General features: G+C 47.4%; 1 protein-coding gene across 6 annotated transcripts in view; it reads left to right on the forward strand.

The window, feature by feature from the left end:
• LOC311158728 (6-phosphofructo-2-kinase/fructose-2,6-bisphosphatase 4) overlaps window positions 1-16,955 on the forward strand; it is a 49,696-nt gene that overhangs the window by 2,320 nt on the left and 30,421 nt on the right. For 3 of the 6 annotated variants that reach the window (XM_084214309.1, XM_084214312.1, XM_084214310.1), the window contains exon 1: window positions 12,661-12,792. The exons of 2 other annotated variants lie outside the window; for them this stretch is intronic. In XM_084214309.1, the coding sequence (XP_084070435.1) occupies window positions 12,687-12,792 (106 nt within the window). In that variant the 5' untranslated portion in view covers window positions 12,661-12,686. Of the gene's footprint in view, window positions 1-12,660; window positions 12,793-16,955 lie in introns of those variants that run through there. One more of the 6 variants, XM_084214314.1, reaches the window with a different exon arrangement.

Raw genomic sequence — 16,955 nt, forward strand, 5'->3', positions numbered from 1 at the left:
CCTCTTGAGATAAATGTAAACCTTAGGCTTGAAGTGCTGGAAAAGATCACATATTTGGGGAATGCTTCGACCTTCTGAAAGAAATGACCTGGTGGATTATTCCCACCTTCTCCCTCCATATGTTTTGTTCCGTTTCTCTCTTTTTGTTTGCTTTGAGTTGTTGAATATGGTGTAAGCTTGTGGCCCCACACCCTGGGTGGGGCTTCTTGGGAAAAGTCGCAAGGTCAGTGTAGTAGAAGGCGTAAAAATTGTCAAAATAGAAGTGAGGAGGCACCAGCCACGAGCCTGAGAAGTGCAGAGTTCCTTGGGTCTGTGCTGGTTTTCCCCAGAAGCCATTTTTGCCCATTATAAGAGAAATAATTAGTCTGTTAACCTTTTCTCACAGGCAACGTGCTTGGCTTGCGGTGTCTGAGCCATAAGAGGTTAAGTAATTAAATTGTAAAAGGCAGCAAAAGAGAATAATCAACTCCAAACTCCCTAGACTGTCTAGGTGGGCTCTCCAGTGTCTGAAATGAAGTAATTTAGGTTGACTCCTGATTTCACTAGATTTTTACCAGGCATTAAAGTGGGGCTGCAGTAGAGTCCCGTGTTGCTTCACTCAGGTTGTTATTTCCAGCAGTGGTGGGCTGGTTTTGGGCATGGTTTGGGGCAGGGGCAGCTCTGTCAAGGCTCCAGCGTGGGGCTGGGGGGCCTTCTGAGCCAGGCTTGTTCCTGGGTGCCTGCCCAGACCTGGCCCTAGGTACTGAAACCACTCACTGATGATGAATCCTAATCTCCAGGTGTACTGAGCCTGTTACCTGCTGAGGTGCTGACCTGGTGGAGTAAAATCCCAGCATGGTGTGGGATGGAAGGGACCCTAAAGTTCATCCCATCCCACCCCCTGCCATGGGCAGGGACACCTTCCACTCCCCCAGGCTGCCCAGGTCCCATCCCACCTGGCCCTGGGCATTCCAGGGATCCAGGGGCAGCCCCAGCTGCTCTGGGCACCCTGTGCCAGGGCCTCACCACCCTCACAGGAAAGAATTTATTCCTAATATCCCATCCAGCCCTGCCCTCTGGCAGTTTAGAGCTGTTGCCCCCTTGTCCTGGCACTCCCTGCCCTTGTCCAAAGGCTCTCTGCAGCTCTCTTGGAGCCCCTTGAGGCCCTGGAAGGTGCTCTGCTATCTCCCAGAGCCTTCTCTTCTCCAAAATCACTCTGATGTGCTGAGCCTCTGAATTTGTGTCCATGCAAAGAAGTACTTGGGGTTTTTTTGAGTAAAATGGGTCAACTTACCTGTGCTATTACAACAGTGCAGTTTTAGGTGCCTTCAGGGTTGTGTTTTGATTCTGCCAAACTTATCTCTCATTTGAGAAGCTGCTGCATGAGGGGCTCTCCTGGCTGTTGGTGTCTGCACCATTGAAGGGTCTGAAGTAATGCCCTGGAATTAATCCTGAAGCCCTGAGCTGCCATGAACACAAATAATGAGTCTCTTAATTGCAACTGACCTGTATCCATGTGATGGAGAAAAAGGATGTTTTGCAAATGTTTTATTAATAAAATGGGGTGGATTTGTCATGGGTGCCCTTGTAGGAATAATGTGCCTGCTACATTGGAACATGGAATTTAAAGCTGTAATTTCTGCACTCAGATATCTGAAATGCCTGCATGGCATTAGTTTCCAGGTGATTCATTATGTTACTGTGTTGTTTACAGGCCAGGCACAAGTAGAAAAACGGAGGAAAATATAAAAACCAAGAAAGGTGAATAAAGGGTTTTGAGTTCTTGCCTCTTTTTTATCTGAAGGTGAGCTGGAGCTGAGTAGTTATTTTTAAAAGATTTCCTCCTATTTCTGCATGGCTCCCTGTCTTTGTGGCTGCACACACGTTGAGCTGTGGCCCTGGGCACTGCTGTGTGATCCAGGCACTGTTCTCTGAGCAGGAGCCACAACAGCCCTGCCAGCCCAGATCTGCTGTGGGCTCAGTGCTTGTCACCAGAGCGACACCTCAGAGTGCCTGGGACGTGCCTGAGAGTGCCTGGGACGTGCCTGAGAGTGCCTGGGACGTGCTATTCCTGCCTGGGAATGCCCTCGTGGTGCTGCTTCCCTGGCAGAGGGTCCCCTTGAGAGGGATTTCTCCATGGGCACACAGCAGCAGCCTTGGTGAGCTGTCTGTCTGTCTGTCTGATCCTGCACGTTTCAGGTGCCCAAACGGGGACATTTCCCTAAGCAGCAGGAAATCCTCGTGTCTGGGTGAGGTACGGTTTGCCAGTGGATAATTTAAATCAAAATGTGCCAGGACAAAATATTTGTGGTGGTTTATTATAGCTAAAGCTTCTGTGTGACTGCACCCCCCCTTTGGAGTTAAGGAGCACAACCACCATGAGTGGTCTGAAACTGCTTCTGACCAATGACCGCTGACCCTCCTTGGATTTAAGGCTGGCTTTTCCTTCCTTTGAAGTTTCCATTTATAGTCATAGATCCCTGGAAATCTAATTGATGCTGTTGGTAAATAACCAGAGACATTTGTTGTTCATGGGAACCCTGTTGATATCCTTGGGCTGTGCAGCATTTACCTTCTGCATTAAGGAGGGGGAAAAAAAAGCTTTGTTTTTTTTTTTCTGCTACCCGTGTAGCAGAATGTTTTGGGGAAACTGGTTTCCCCAAAACAATGAGGAGATTTCAGGGGTTTGTGACCTCTTGTAATTAGAAAATGTCAGATTGTGAGAGGTGGACTGATGGGGGAGCAGCCCTGTTACTGCTGAAGTCAGTACTCGTTTCTGGTGGGAGATCAATCCCGCAGATTCTTCTTTATTTTTTCCCTGAGAAATGCTCCATTTGGGGATTAGAGTAGAGGAGTTTAAAAATCCAAGCAGCTCTGGAAGAGATATCTCCCACAGATTGATGTCTTTGGGTTTTAACTGATTTTTCTTCCCCAGGCTGAGCCAGTTCCAGGGGTTTGGGCTCTGGTGTCAGTGCCAGGTCTGTATTTTCTCTAGGGACACACTTGTGCTGAACCAAAGTAATTTTTTCAAAATATAAAGAGAACTCAGGTGGGCTGCTTTTTTTTGTTTGTTTTAAAGAGAAGGCTTCTTTACCAACGTTGGAGCCTCACTTGGTGAATGTTTCCCCTTGCAAGAGTTTAATGTGTGGCATTTGTGCTGTTTAGCCTGTCTGCATTCTGTAAATCTGATTATTTTGGCTGTCATAATTTCATTACTCTTATTAAGCTTCCTCATTTGCACATTGATCCTGTTAGTCTCAGGAAGCTGATAGGCCATCTAGGTCTACTTGCAAAATGCACAGAAAATGAGAAATCTGCCCTGGAGGCCCTGAATACTGAGATTCACTGTGATTTAGATCTGTGTCTCTGGCCTGTATTTTTTTTCCCCTTCAGTGCTGTTTTAGGCTACCTGACTTCATTGCAGTTTGCCAAATTAAGATGAAGTTTTGCTTTTATTATAAATTCTGTCACTGGTAGCTTCTGAGAAGCTTTGCTCTGGTTTGCTTGTATTTTTATTTGGATGAATACCCTCCTTTTTCACAGAGCTTAAGAATATTTCCAGCAGCAGCAGCTGGCGTCGCATATGCTGTGAGCTGTTTTCCTCCTTGTGTCAGTGTCAGTTTTCCATGCTGGCTTTCCAGACAGATTTATCCTTTATTTTCACAAAACCTGCTTTACTGTTGCTGTGGGACATGCAGGAACCCAAGTGTAACTGAGAGGACTTTGGGCCCCTTTTTCTTTGCTCTTGCTTCCATTGCCATGAGCTTTTTTTCCCCCGGCTGCTTTCTGAGGTAGGCTGGACTCTCCTCTGCTGGACCTTGAACTCCTGTCCCCCTTTTTAAATTTGTTCTGGCTCTCAGTGGGGTCCAGTCCCTCTCACCAGGTGAGGTTGTACCCCTGTCCCTCCGCCCCTGCTGTCCCAGGGCTGCTGGGGAGCCTCTCTCTGTGTACCTGTTGTTTATGTCACTGAACTCTTTGCAGACCCCTGTTCTGTTCCTCTCCACCAGTGAGCTCTTGTTCTTTCTTTGGTGATGTTTTTCCCCCCTCCTGGTGCAGTTTTTCCTCCTCCTCCCACGGTTTGACCTTGTCCTGCTCTTGTCTCCCTGTGCCCTTTTCCAGGCTTAGCTTCCACTGAGTGCTGCTGGCTCACAGATTCACTCTGCACCTCCGGGCTTTGTCACCCAGCCCAGGGGCTGTTTTCTTTCTTGCCTTTTCCCCCCTGAGCTCCCCATCAGTCATTCAGTATTTCACACCCCAAACCCCTGGTGGTGTTTCCCAGCCTCTCTTATCTTTCAAAGTGCTGCTATCTGATAGGCAGCTCTGTCCCGAAGCCTTCAAGATTTTTTAAAAATTAGGTTGGTGTACTTGGTGCATTTGAATCTCATGCAAATTTTGTATACTCTTTGTTGTCAGTGCATTCTCCTTTTTCATCTCATCAGACAACTCCCCTGACTCGTGTAGTAAGTTTTTACAGATGTTTTCCTTTGAAGTGACAGCTCTTGTAGAATTGCTCTTCTGAAGTCAGTTGATAGCATTTGGTTTTAAAGGTGGCATAAAGTGTTTTGCTTTTACCCTGAGATGGCAGCTGCCCTTGTTTTATAATTTTTTTTTTTAATTTAGCAGCCTAGACCTACAGTTATGAGCAAGTGGGATTCATAGGATCCTAGCTGAGTGACAGGAGGGAGGATGTGTGTACACCAGAAATGTTCAAATATCTAATATAAAAGTAGCTGAGCATAATTCATAAGCCTGTCAGCCTGGATAAGGGCTGTCTGTTGTACTTAAAACTGTCAGTCCCTTCCTTGTGCTCCCTTTAATTACATTACTACTCATACCTGCACACCCAAACTCAGAACTGGGGAGGTTAAAAAAAGAATTGAAAAGGTGATTGAAAAGGAATAGAGAGCTCTGAGGTGGTAGAGGCACTTTCAGGTTGCTTTTAAGCAGATTCAAGAGGCACAAAGGCAGGCATCCCCATGGATGCAGGTGTGTTTTTGTTTTCTCTTCTCTCTCAAGCACTGCAGATTAATCCAGCCCTTGTTTTCCTGGTTAAATCTCAGCTCTCAGGTGACCTGCTGCTGTGTCAGCCTGGCAGGGAGCTGGGGGCTGTCCCAGTGTGTGGTGGTGCTCACAGGGCTCCCAGGACAAGGGAAGAGATGAGAATCTTCACTCCATGTTTCAGAAGGCTGATTTATTATTTTATACTAAAACTATACTAAAAGAATAAAAGAAAGGATTTCTTCAGAAAGCTAGCAAGGAGTAGAAAGAAAATGATAATAAAATCCTGTGGCTGCTCACAGCCTCGACACGAGTGGCTGTCATTGCTCATCAAGTAAAAACAATTTCACATGCTGGGTAAAAAATTCTGCAAATCACATTCCAAAGCAGCAAAACGTGGAGAAGCTGAAGCTTCTCAGGAGAAAAGATCCTAACAAAAGGATTTTCCATGAAACACGTCTGTGGCACAGGTGCACCCCCGTGCAGGGCTGTGCCCGTGCTGTTGCTGTAGTAACAGCATCAGGTTCTGCCAGAGCAGGGTGCAGGAATGGCTCTCCTCAGTGCACTTGCCATCTTGGAAACACGGGGTTTTCAGGCAGTTTGTGCAAATGCTGTGTGTTTTGGTGTTCCCTTTCTGCCCTTCTTACCAGCACAGGCCCCCTCATGTAAATAGTCTGGAGTCCTGGAATACAGCGAGAGGGTTTATCTACAAAGGGCTTTTTAACTCTGGGTAGCACTCAGAAAACATGAATAATGGATACCATCTTTCCTTTTTGTTGCATCATAACAGGAAGATTTAAAATGTTGCTCAACTTTGTGATGATGGGAATAGTTTTAAGCAATACCTGGAAGCGCCACTTGAGGATCTTGCCTGTTTTTCAGGGAAATAATTTCAGTGTTCTCTCAGAGGGGAAGATGGGAGAGGACTGCTTGGACCGAAGGTGTAAAGATTGAGTGATTGGTCCTTCAGATTTAACAAACAGAATTAATGCAGGCTAGCCTTAAATCTGCCCCCAATGCCAGGCTTAACCCAGGAAACTTCCTTGTGTGAAAACAACGGCATCTCATCAAAAGGGTTTATCTCCAGACATTAAATTTCTCCCACATTTAGAAGAGATCAGTTATTTCTTCTGAAACGCGATGAACATCTAGACCAACATATTTATATAGTTAGAAATAAGGAAAATACTCGGAGTGACGGTGCCTGGAGGAGTGGTTCCCGTGAGGCTGACAAAGAGCAGAGGGACGGCGCTGCAGGGTGTGCGTTATTTTACGATATAAACCGCGTGTGAGTCTCGGTGTTTGCTCTGGGCTCTCGTGCAGCCCACGTGTTGCTGAGGTGACGTTCTGCTGATCAGCTCTCCGTCCCCTCATAAAGTTCATGTGCCTGCAGTGCAAGGAGTGAGTTCTGCAGAGAGCCATCCAAGGGTTCATTGGTACAATTCCTACAAGGAAACCTTTGTGTGGCTGGTGCCTGTTTCCTGGTGGAGGGGTGCTCGTGGTTTGGGGAGCACACCTGTGCTGGGATCCAGGCACACATCAGCTCTGCTGCCTCAGTGCCCTGCGTGCACCATGAATAGCTCTGGTGATGTTCCAGCAGACAGTGAGGAAAATGCCATAAAAGCAAATTGCTGTGGGGATTATCTGTCTCTCCAGCCAAGTAAGTGTGGTGTGAGGCTTCTGAGGGCCCAAACCCTGTCAGATCTTCCCTTGTACCAGATGTGTTGGTGGTTGTTGGAATAGATAGGAGCTTGTTTTCTTGCTGATTTGCCTGACATGAACATTTATTTTCCTTATCTATGCTGAGGAACATTTTGTTTTGGCTCAAGGAATCTCTTTAGTGTCTGTATTTATATGGCTTTGTCTGTGTGGGATCTTGGGTGTTGTTTAAATCTGTTCTCCAGTTAGCACTGAAGACTTTTCTTGTCCTTATTAGTAGCTTATTCTCATCTGAAGCATGATTACATCTGGGTACTTGTTATCAACCTCTTTGATAGATTGATCTGTAGCCATGAAGTCTGGTAGTAAAATGAACTCTTAAAAAATAATTTCTGAAGGTGTGTCTTGCTGAGGGCAGATTCTTGTTTTACTTCTGAATTCTCAGTGGCTATTTGCTTGTCTTTGGGGTAGCAGTCTGCTCCAAGACAATTGGAACATTTTCCCCTTAGGCAGCGATAGGAAATAAGATAAGGAGTGGATGGTGCCACTAATAAAAGAAAAGAAGGAAGTGCTAGGGCCGTGTATCACAAGGCCTGGCCCTTGTGATTTCAGTTTGTTTGGAATCAAGTCCCAGATGGAAGGACCTGTGGAGATGGTCTGGGGAACCTGCTGGACCTGTCATGGGGGATGCTTGACATTTTTGGGGCCTTAGTGGGCTATTTGTTATTTTTGCTGGGTTGACTCCCGGGACATTAGAGTGTGGGAAACAAAAAGGAGGATGGCACTTTGGGCTGAGGAGGGAACCATAGGTGGCCCTGATGAGATGGGAAGTCTCCATGTGAGAAGCTGATGTAACAGAGTGTCCTGAGAGCCTGCACTGAGGAGGTGTGAGTCAGTGTGTGTCACTCTGCTAAGCCAGCATTGCTCCTCTCTGCCTGGATTGCTCGCTGTGCTTGCTGAGCTCTGGATGGGAGGGGGCTGGCTCTGTTCCCTGTGGGAAGCTCTCTGAGGAGCTTTTAGCTGCTGGGGCATCTCTTGGGGGGGATGACTGCTCCCAGGGCATACTCTGTGTCATCATCCAGGAGCTCAGGAGCAGCCCAGGGAGGAAGAGAGGTGCTTTTTGTGGTGCAGCCTCCTCCACCTCTGTGTTTCCCAGGGAATAGTGAGGCTGGGTTAGTGCCTGGCTTACAGAGGCCACAGCACACTGAGCAGAAGGGCATTGTGTTCTGGGCAGCTTGTTAGGGACTTGCACGGGGAGGTAAAACCTGCCAGGCTTGATCTGCACTTCAGGAATATGGGAATTACCTGGAGGAGAGAGCAGTCTGTTCCCTGCTGAGGTCCTTGTGTAACGAGGGATGTGACGGAACAGTCCAGGTGTCCCAGCTGCTCTGCAGTAGGTTTGGTCATTAGGGCAGAAACTGGGGGCATTCTCAGGTTTTTTCACCATCTGAGAGTGCCCCAACAAATACTTGGTCAAAAAATCCCATCAGCAGTGTGCCTCACATCAGCTGAGTGGGGAGGGATCTCTCCCATTCCACCTGAAACCCAGTTTTGAAATGCTGGACTGTTCCTTGTGAACAGAAAGGCTGAAGCATAGTTGTGTGCGTGGTCACTGACTCCTCTCATTGGCTTGCAGTGTGGTAACAGCCTGGTATAAATTAGATAGCTGCTGTCCTGGGGTGATGCTCCTAGCTGCAGAGATTTTGGCCAATGAAGGACTGCCACCAGCCTGCTGAAGGTACATTTGAAATCTTTTTGCTTGGTTTCTTTTTTTTTTTTTTTTTGGTGGGTTTTTTGTTGGTTTTTTGGGGGGGTTTATTTTTTGTTTTTTGTTTTTTTTTTTTTTAATTGAAAGAGAAAATAAATTCTAACTTCAACAGGAATTATCCTGTCTCCTTTATACAAACACTGTGATGCAGTGTAGCAGGCTGCCTGTTAGCTGGTCAGGGCCAACCAATCCATGTGAAACTGGGGAGCTTTGGATGGGTATCGAAGTTGGATATGTGAGATACCTGTGTGGCTGAAGGCAGTGCAGGTGTGTGTCTGTGCTTCTTGAATTACAGCCATGTGTAATGGCTATTGCAAGGTCTGTGTTCCTCTGTGTCTCCTCAGTTTGTGCTGAAACAAAACTGATGCTGTGCTAGGTGTGATGTCTTTTTGAGTACTTGTAAGTGGGGAGCCTCACAGCCCTGCCTTTGCACCTTCTTAAACGGGAATGAGAACTTCAGCTCTGATCTGTCCCCCTCTCACTAGTGCCAGATGTAGAAAATACAGATGCCAATCTTAAGATGGGATAAATTAAACTAGTTCCTGTTTGTCCCTTCGAGCTGGAGTAGTAACCTGCTGCTTGCCATGGAGAGGGTTTGGATTTAGGTTTTTCCCAGCTGATTATTGCCAGCTGTGTGCGTAGAGGTCAGGGACTGTGGGTTTTGTCAAAGCAGGTAGCTGAGAATGTGGGATTGCAAAGTATATCCCAGGACTTACTGGAAGGAGAATTACTTTAGAGAAATTGAAGTAATAGATCAATGATGAAATATAATCTGTTGGTGTTTAATGTCTAGAAAGAAATGTGAATGTTTAGTTCTGAGTGTGGGCTCACTCTTCCCAATTTTGTTTTTTTTCATTTGGGTTAAGAAATAACTCAGGCCGGTAGATGGGCTTTCCTTCCCAGTAGCTTTCTGTAAACTCTGACTCTCCCACGTACGCTTAAAAGCCAAGTCCTGCTGGATTTCAGTTCTGCGGAGCGTTGCTGTCCCTAGCACGGCCATCCCGGTGTCGCTTGGCTGCGGCATTGCCTCTCTGACGGGCGGCAGGGAGTTCCTGTTCCCCGGAGAACTGTCTGGGCACGGGCGGCGCGGGGGCTTAGCGCAGCTCTCAGCACGGGCGTGGCCAGCGCTGTGTCCGTCCGTGGGTCCCCGCGGCCGTGTGTCCGTGTCCCCGCTCTGTCCCCGCGGCCGTGTGTCCGTCCGTCCGTCCGTCCGTCCCCGCTCTGTCGGGGGCGGTGCCTCTGCCCGCCGCAGCCACCAGGGGGCGCCCGCGCAGTGCCCGCGGAGGGGCCAGGGCGCCGCCTGGCGGCGCGGGCGGTGCCAGCACCCGCGGGAGCCTGAGGTGTCCCCGGTGCCCCCCGGGATGTGCCCGGTGCCCCCGGGACGTGCCCGGTGTCCCCGGGATGTGCCCGGCGGTGCGGGAGAGCTGCCGGGACGCCCCAGAACCCCCTTACTCCCCGCTGGCTGTGCCCGTGTCTCTCTGTCGTGCCGCAGATCCCTCCCGGCGCTCGCTCGGATGCCCTGCGCTGCACAGGGGCTGGGGTGGGTTTGGGGGGAGCTGTGAGTGCTCGGGGTGCTGAGGATGTGGGCACCTCACGGGCTGGAAAATCTTCTTTCCCTGTTCCAAGTGGCGAGGGTGTGCTGCCAGAGAGATGGTGGAAGAACGGGAGGAAGAGATGTAGTGTGGCTTATGGATGTTTTCTGGGCTGTCAGAATAAGAAGTGATACCTTTGCTAGGGAAATGAGGTACGTGGAAGTTACTTGCATGTACGGTGAAACTTGGATTATGTGGCTGCCGTATGGTACAGCGTGCTCACAGATACAAGTTGGGCTTCTGTAGGATCAAGCTGAAACCTTGGCACAGTCTCTTGTATTTCTCTTTGTCTCTAAATAATCACCATTTACTGTAGGCATTAAACCCTACATTTCCTGTCGTGTCAGTCAGTTGTTTCCAGAGCATGAGTGTAACCTTGTCCCTTGGCTCAAGCAGGTTATTTCCATGCTGCAGCTCATTTTCCAGGACTGCCCTCCCCCTTGATGTTTTGCCTCTGGAGAGAGGCGGTTTCTCAGGTGAGCTCTCTGCTCACCATGGCCCTGAGAGCAGATGCTTTGTGTAAAAGCCTTCCCAGGAGTCAAGGCTCGTTCATGGTTTCCCTGTAGCAAACAAAGCTCTTCACCTGCAGGCATCAGCTCTGCTCCTCCAGCCTTTGCATTAAGACAGCAGCTGATTGCAATGAGATTGTGCAGAAGGTGATCTCTCTCATTTATTGGGAATCTAGCGGGCAACACTTGTCCTGTCTTTTCCCAGGAAGTGAATGTAGTGCCCTTGTAAACCTTGTTATGAAAGGAGACCTCAGGAGTAGCACAAGATACCTGTATTTGCTTTCTCCATCTCCTTGATCAAATAGCTCATGACTGCACTGAGGTTTAAAAACAAACCACAAATCAACTAACCCTTGAGTACAACATAATCACATGAGCGTGTCATCAGCCAGGCTGAACTCTGTGCCTCACAAAAACAAAGGCTAGCAGGTGTCTCTGAACACCTCTGATGTTATTACAGACACCTGGACCAACCCTTAACTGAAGTTCTGTGCAGGTGCCGTTGGTTTGAATCTGCCTGAGCAGAAAGGAATAATTTACTGGCCCTGTGCCTGGTGCTTTGAGGATGAGACTTAGAAATGTGGTCATTCACCCCACAGCCCTCTGAAAAACGCTGTTCTTGTATGAACAACATCAGGTCAGTGTTCCTGGCTCGAGGCAGGCGTGTGACAGAGCTTCCAGTTCTTGTGCAGGGTGTGGATTTGCAGAAGGGAAGTACAAACTTTATTTCTAGAGGCTGGAAGGATTTAGTAGGTTTTCTACTTGATGTATGTAAAACAAACCGGAGAAGCGGGGTTTATAAATGCGTTCCTATTAATCTCTTGTTCCTGTTAATATTACATCTGTTGTGGGCTCTCCTGCCTTTACTGGAGGCATTGTAGGATCTGGGTGTTGGCCTTGCTGTGCTGGCAGGAGGGCGAGGTGGGGAGGTCCTGCTGCTGGACTCTAGCCTGGAGTCCGTGTCCTGTGTGTTGCAACATTCCTTCCCTGCGTGCACGGGAGTCAGCCTTGTGGGATAAACCTGGCACACGGATTGAGCTGTTCCTGCTCACACCTCTAGGGCAGCTGCTGGAAGTAAACACAGCTGGCAGAAGAAACCAAGAAGCTTCCAAGCATTCAAAACGTCCCTCTCTGTGTTCCTAGTTTTCTGACCCTTGCATGAAACTCTTGTGGCCCCTCTGTCCCTCCCCACGACAGCTATCGACCCAGAACAAAATAGTGAGGAAAATCTTGGATGAAAATATAGCGTGGGGCACCTGCAGAGGGAAACTCTCATTGGTCTTGGAGAGAAGGAAATGGAACAGAGGGAAAGGCAGATCAAGCAAACAGGGTTCTGGAAAAACAGTACTGACTTTCCCAGAGGTCTTGCCAAATGTCTCTGACAACTGATTTTTTTTTTGTTGTTGTTGTTTAGAAAGGTACATTTTAACTTGTAAAAGAACAGGAAGGCTAAAAATAATCCTCAGGTGATCAGAGCCTGGTTAGTGTTAAAAAAGAAAGTACCTTCTGGCCTTCACTTGTGTTTAGACCGGTGTCATAATAATGGAGTGATTAATAATGAAAGTGTGTATTGCACTTCACTGCCGTATTTTCATTGTGTTGCATTTATTTTCTGTAAATAAAATACAGAGAGGTGTATATATGTGAAATATTGAGCTTTTTTAGAGCTTTTCTCAGGCCGGTCAATGAGGTGGGTTTCCCCAGGCTGTAAAGCTGATAAGGGTGTCGTGTTTAGTCCGACCACTGCAGCTTCCCAGGGCCATTTGTTAACAGCTTTTCTTGGGGGAGCCAGATGGGATGTAGGAAACCTACGGTTTATGCTTTTCTGCATCGCTATTAATGCAGCCTTCAGGCCAAAACAGTTTAATTGGAAAAATATCTCACTCAATGCACGGCTTAAAACACACTGCACGCTCCCTGGGCGTTCTATATTTAGGTTTGAGGTTGGGCTTAAAAAAGAAAAAAAAGGCTTTTCAGAAGCAGCGTGGTGTTCCCGCAGCAGCAGCAGCAGCGGCACGGAGCGCAGTCCCCGGCGGGCAGCCGGGCTGGCCGGGGCCGGCCCTGCCCGCGGGGGTCCCTCGGTGCCCGGCGGGGCTGCGGCCTCCGGCCGGCCCTGCCCCGGGGGCGGCCCCGCCGCGCCCCGCCCGCCGCCGCTGCGGTGGGAGCCGGGAGCGGCCGAGGATGGCGGCGGCTCCGGCGGCTCGGGAGCTCACGCAGAACCCGCTGCAGAAGACGTGGGAGCCCTACGACAACGGGCTGCCCGCGGGGCACAGCGCGCAGCGCGGCGGTGAGCGGCCGGGCCGGGCGGGCGGGCTCGGGCCGGGGCTCGGGCATGGAGCCGAGCCCGGCGGAGGGTCGGGCCCCGGAGCTGCCGCCGGCTCCGTGCCCCGCGGAAGGCAGGGAAGCTCAGCTGGGATGAATTGTGTTTTTGCTGGTTGTTTTTGTTGGTGTTTTGCGGGTTTGTTTGGGTTTTTTTATTTGTTAGACGCTGTGGTGTCAGGGAGCGTTTGTGTTCAGTGTATTCGTCTTGGAGAGGGGCCTAAAAATGTCACAGTGCTCTTGTTTTGGTTGTTGTGTTCCTTTGTATTTTTTTTTTTCCTTTAAGGCCAATGGTGTATCAGCCCATCTGTTCCATGAGTTAATGACTTCCCATATTTTGAGGTGCAGCCAGCCAAGTCATCAGCCTCCTGAGACTTTGGCTGCGGCGTTCGTAAACCATAGTTCATTAACAAACTTTGCCTCGCAGGTTGTTTTTACCCTTCCTTCCTCTCGTTTTTACCCCTTACTTAAGTAGCCGAGGTCCGGCACACGGCAGTTTTGCAGACAAAAGGGGCTTTGTCGTGTAGAATTGTTTGTATTTGTCATGCAGAGAGGCTGTGCTGACAGAGCCGAGGCTCTGCCGGTGTGGCTGGAGTCCATGGGCTGCAGCCTTGGCTCTCTGCTCCTGCTTTGGTCCAGCCCTCGCTAAAAGAGGAAACCAAACCCCCTCCCCCAAAAAACCCCAAACCACCCCTACCTCTCTTGTTGTGTGCTGGGCAAGCAGGCAGGAGCGTGTTTCTGTGGGAGCTGAGTTACTGCAGCATCTGAGCCATGGTAGATTGAGATGAATGCTGAAATAGGAAGAGGGTCAGAAAATGTGTATAAATGCTTTATAAACATGCTAAGAAGACTGCTTCATTTTAGCCTTAATGTGGCATCTCTTTTGCAAACAGAGTAATATCTGTTATAGCAGTGACACAGATACTGTTTCACAAAAAAATCCCCTAACCCAAGAACAAAATTGCATGTGAGTCATATATAATTTGAGGATGTACATTGTCTTCTTAGCAGAATTATTTAGCTTCACTTGACTATAAATTAAAAAATATTTCATGTGCCATGGGGTTTTTTTATGACTCTCTAAGTTTAATGCCTAAGACCCCTTATAAATGAGAAAGACCTTTTGCTAGAAAAAGAGATTGCCTTTTTTTTTTTTTTAAATCCTTTTGTAGCCTTACCCAGAAAAGGTCTGCAGTCATTTGTGATACATAAGAATTACGAGCAGCCTGCAAAGGAGCAGAAGTTACTTTTCCTTGATAAAACCTTGTATCTCATGTCAGCAAACTGAGAACACTTCATAATTTTTCCCACGCAGGGGAGTTGCAGACTCCTTTTCCCTAGGATTTCCGTGTGTCCTGTGCTCTGCTGAGGCAGTGTGACCTGTGGGTGCTGTAGCTGTGTGGCAGCTCAGCATGGACTGCCCAGATGGGTCACTTGGGGCTCTTTTGGGCTGAGCATTTCTGGTTCTTTGCTGCTTCAGGTACCTGTGTCAGGTGGTGCTGTTCCAAAAATACCAGCTCAAGGTGGAAGTGGTTTTGTCCTCAAGTGTAGCTTTGCAGTGGGAAAAGCGAAGTTGGTCACTCTGTGTTGAGTTTCTTGGCTAAACAAGATGAACTCTTTCAGTCTCCTTTGGTTGGTGTGGTTTTTTTTTTAAAATTTATTTTTTGCTTAGTGCTGCTGACCTTTATCTGCACTACCTTTAGTCTTCATCCTTCTAGAAGGTGGATGAGCAGAACTGTACACACTTCCAGTTGAGGCCTCGGCAGGTTTGTCTCCAAAAGCACTCACCAGTGCTAGCTGTTTTTCGTGTGATTATCTAAAAGTTGCAGCAACTGCTGTTGTCTTGGGAAGAAGAAATCTGTTGAGCTGTGCCAACAGGGCTTAGCTGTCACAGGGCTTTGAAGAGCCAGTTCTTTCAGTCTGTGCAGTACAAGGTCTTTGAGGAGGAGCTGTGTCCGTGTGCAGCCTACAGAGCAGGCAGCTTTTACAGCTGGTGGCACAAGGTGACTGTTCTGGTGACCTTCCAGAGTCACACCTGAGGGCACTGCCAGTGCATCTTGTTGTTAATAGCTGTGGCTTGCCTTTTGTGGTCACTTGTGAAGAGTTTTGTCTGTGAACAGGTTGAATTCAAGCTGTTCTTGGCATTGCATGTTCAGATTGTTGTAACCTCTGAATCAAGCAGAGGGCTGTAAACATGGACATAAAAACCAAATAGCTGAGTAGGCCCTAGTGAAAGTTGTTTGGGGAGCCAGCAGAGGATGTTTATAGTGAGAGATAAATAATGAATTTCCTGTGGTTAAACATTCCTCCCCAACTACAGTTAAATGCTTTGTTTCCCTACCGCTGCTGAAATTTGGTCATTCTAATAAATGTCATTTGCTGATGGTACAGCAGTAGAAATGTACATCTCAAAAAAAAAAAAAAGTATCAAATTACTATTTTTGCTCTAAAGAGCTCTACCCTTTGAGCACATGCTGCTTGTGTGTATTTATGCTCCTAATGCTAGGAACTGAAAGTAGGAGAGGGAATGAGGTGAGGATGGTGCCTGAGGAGCAGGGTGTGAGATGGGATCGTTGCTCTTGGTATCAAAGCTCCAGGAAGCAAAAGGTGACCCTGAGGAAGGGAATGACAGAGCAGCTTGGAACAGCTGGTGGCACAGGGCTGGCCAGGGGACAAATGTGAATTTTGAGTCCCTTGGACCAAGGTGATGGTAAAAACTGGTGGTTTGGACAAAAAGAGGAGATACAAATTAGAAGATGATGGACTTCTTCAGGTCTAGGAGCAGATACTTTTCAGGAAGAACAGCAGGATGGGGAACTCATCCCCATGGGATGCAAAGAAGGGAGACTGGTCATTGTTGATCAAAAAGATATGATGGATTAACAATGGTTAACTTGGATAAGTGATGGGTAAAACATGTAGGGCTGACCTTATTTGGAAGGATGGTTGTGTTGGCTTAAAGTCAGAGATATTTGTGTATGAGCTTCTAAATAGTACAGGATTTTTGGAGAACAGGCCTTGAATTGAAGGGCATAGAAACTGCAAGAACACTTTGTAAACTTCAAATCTCTAACAGTAACAGCTCGATGCAAAAAAAATCTGTCCTTAAGACATATAAGGAAGAAACAAAATCCAATTCTGGGTCAAAGGAAAAAGCTGATAATTTGTTTGGTAGTAAGTGAACCTGGAAAATATCAACTCTTGACTCGGATTTCACAAGATCCAAAAGAATTTTGAGGGCTGATGAATTGCAGCACAGCTCATCTAGACTGTTCCATGTCCCAGTTTGGTTTCACAACCTTCGTTTGCATTTGCGTTATTTCACAATGGAGGCAAGAAATAAACATGTAATTTCTTTCTCCTTGACTGTTAAGTCTTAAACTTTAGAAGAGTAGGCAGTCATAATTTTACTCTCGAGCTGCAGCTTGCTGTGTTGTTCTAATGTTTAAGAAATATTAAACTGGGACAATGACTTTGCTTCAGTTGCAGCATTTCATCATTTGGCTGTTTTCCCTCACAGATTGGTATTTTGGGTGTGTTTTTTTTCTGTGTTTCTTCTCTTTGGTGATGCTGTTTATAAACATGCACTTCTAAATGTATATATCACAAGCATCTGTTTTAAAGAAAAAACTGACTGGTCTTAGAGCATCTTTAGCAAATGATGGTGTAGAAGTGTAAGTTTTGTTTTACTGTTCTGAGTGCTTGTGTTCCTCTAAAAAAATCAGTGTTGATGGCACATCCACAGGTTGGGGCTGTCAGGAACCCTTAGGAGTTACATATGCAAAGCAGTAGTGAAAAATGAGATTGTTTTCTGGAGACTAGACCGTGCAGAGATATTTCTGAAGATAAACCAGACAGTCCAGTGGTGAGAAGTGGAGAGAAAGCTGCCCTTAGGAGTCTGCCTTGGCTCTAACTCACACACCTGTAACTCACACTGGAAGTTTTTTTTAATATAAATTGAATGATGGTGAGGTGCTGTGAAAAGGGGATTGACCACTGTGCCACTGGGATATCTGTAATTTGTGTTATGTTTGGCTATTTTTATCAGCTTACTTCCTCGTGTCAAACTTGCTTACATTTCTTCAAGGGAAAATGTAAGCCATGAGACACTGATACTGAAAATATCTCAGT

Source organism: Fringilla coelebs (assembly GCF_963513975.1).
Source record: "Fringilla coelebs genome assembly, chromosome: 13".
NCBI classification, from domain to species: Eukaryota; Metazoa; Chordata; class Aves; order Passeriformes; family Fringillidae; genus Fringilla; species Fringilla coelebs.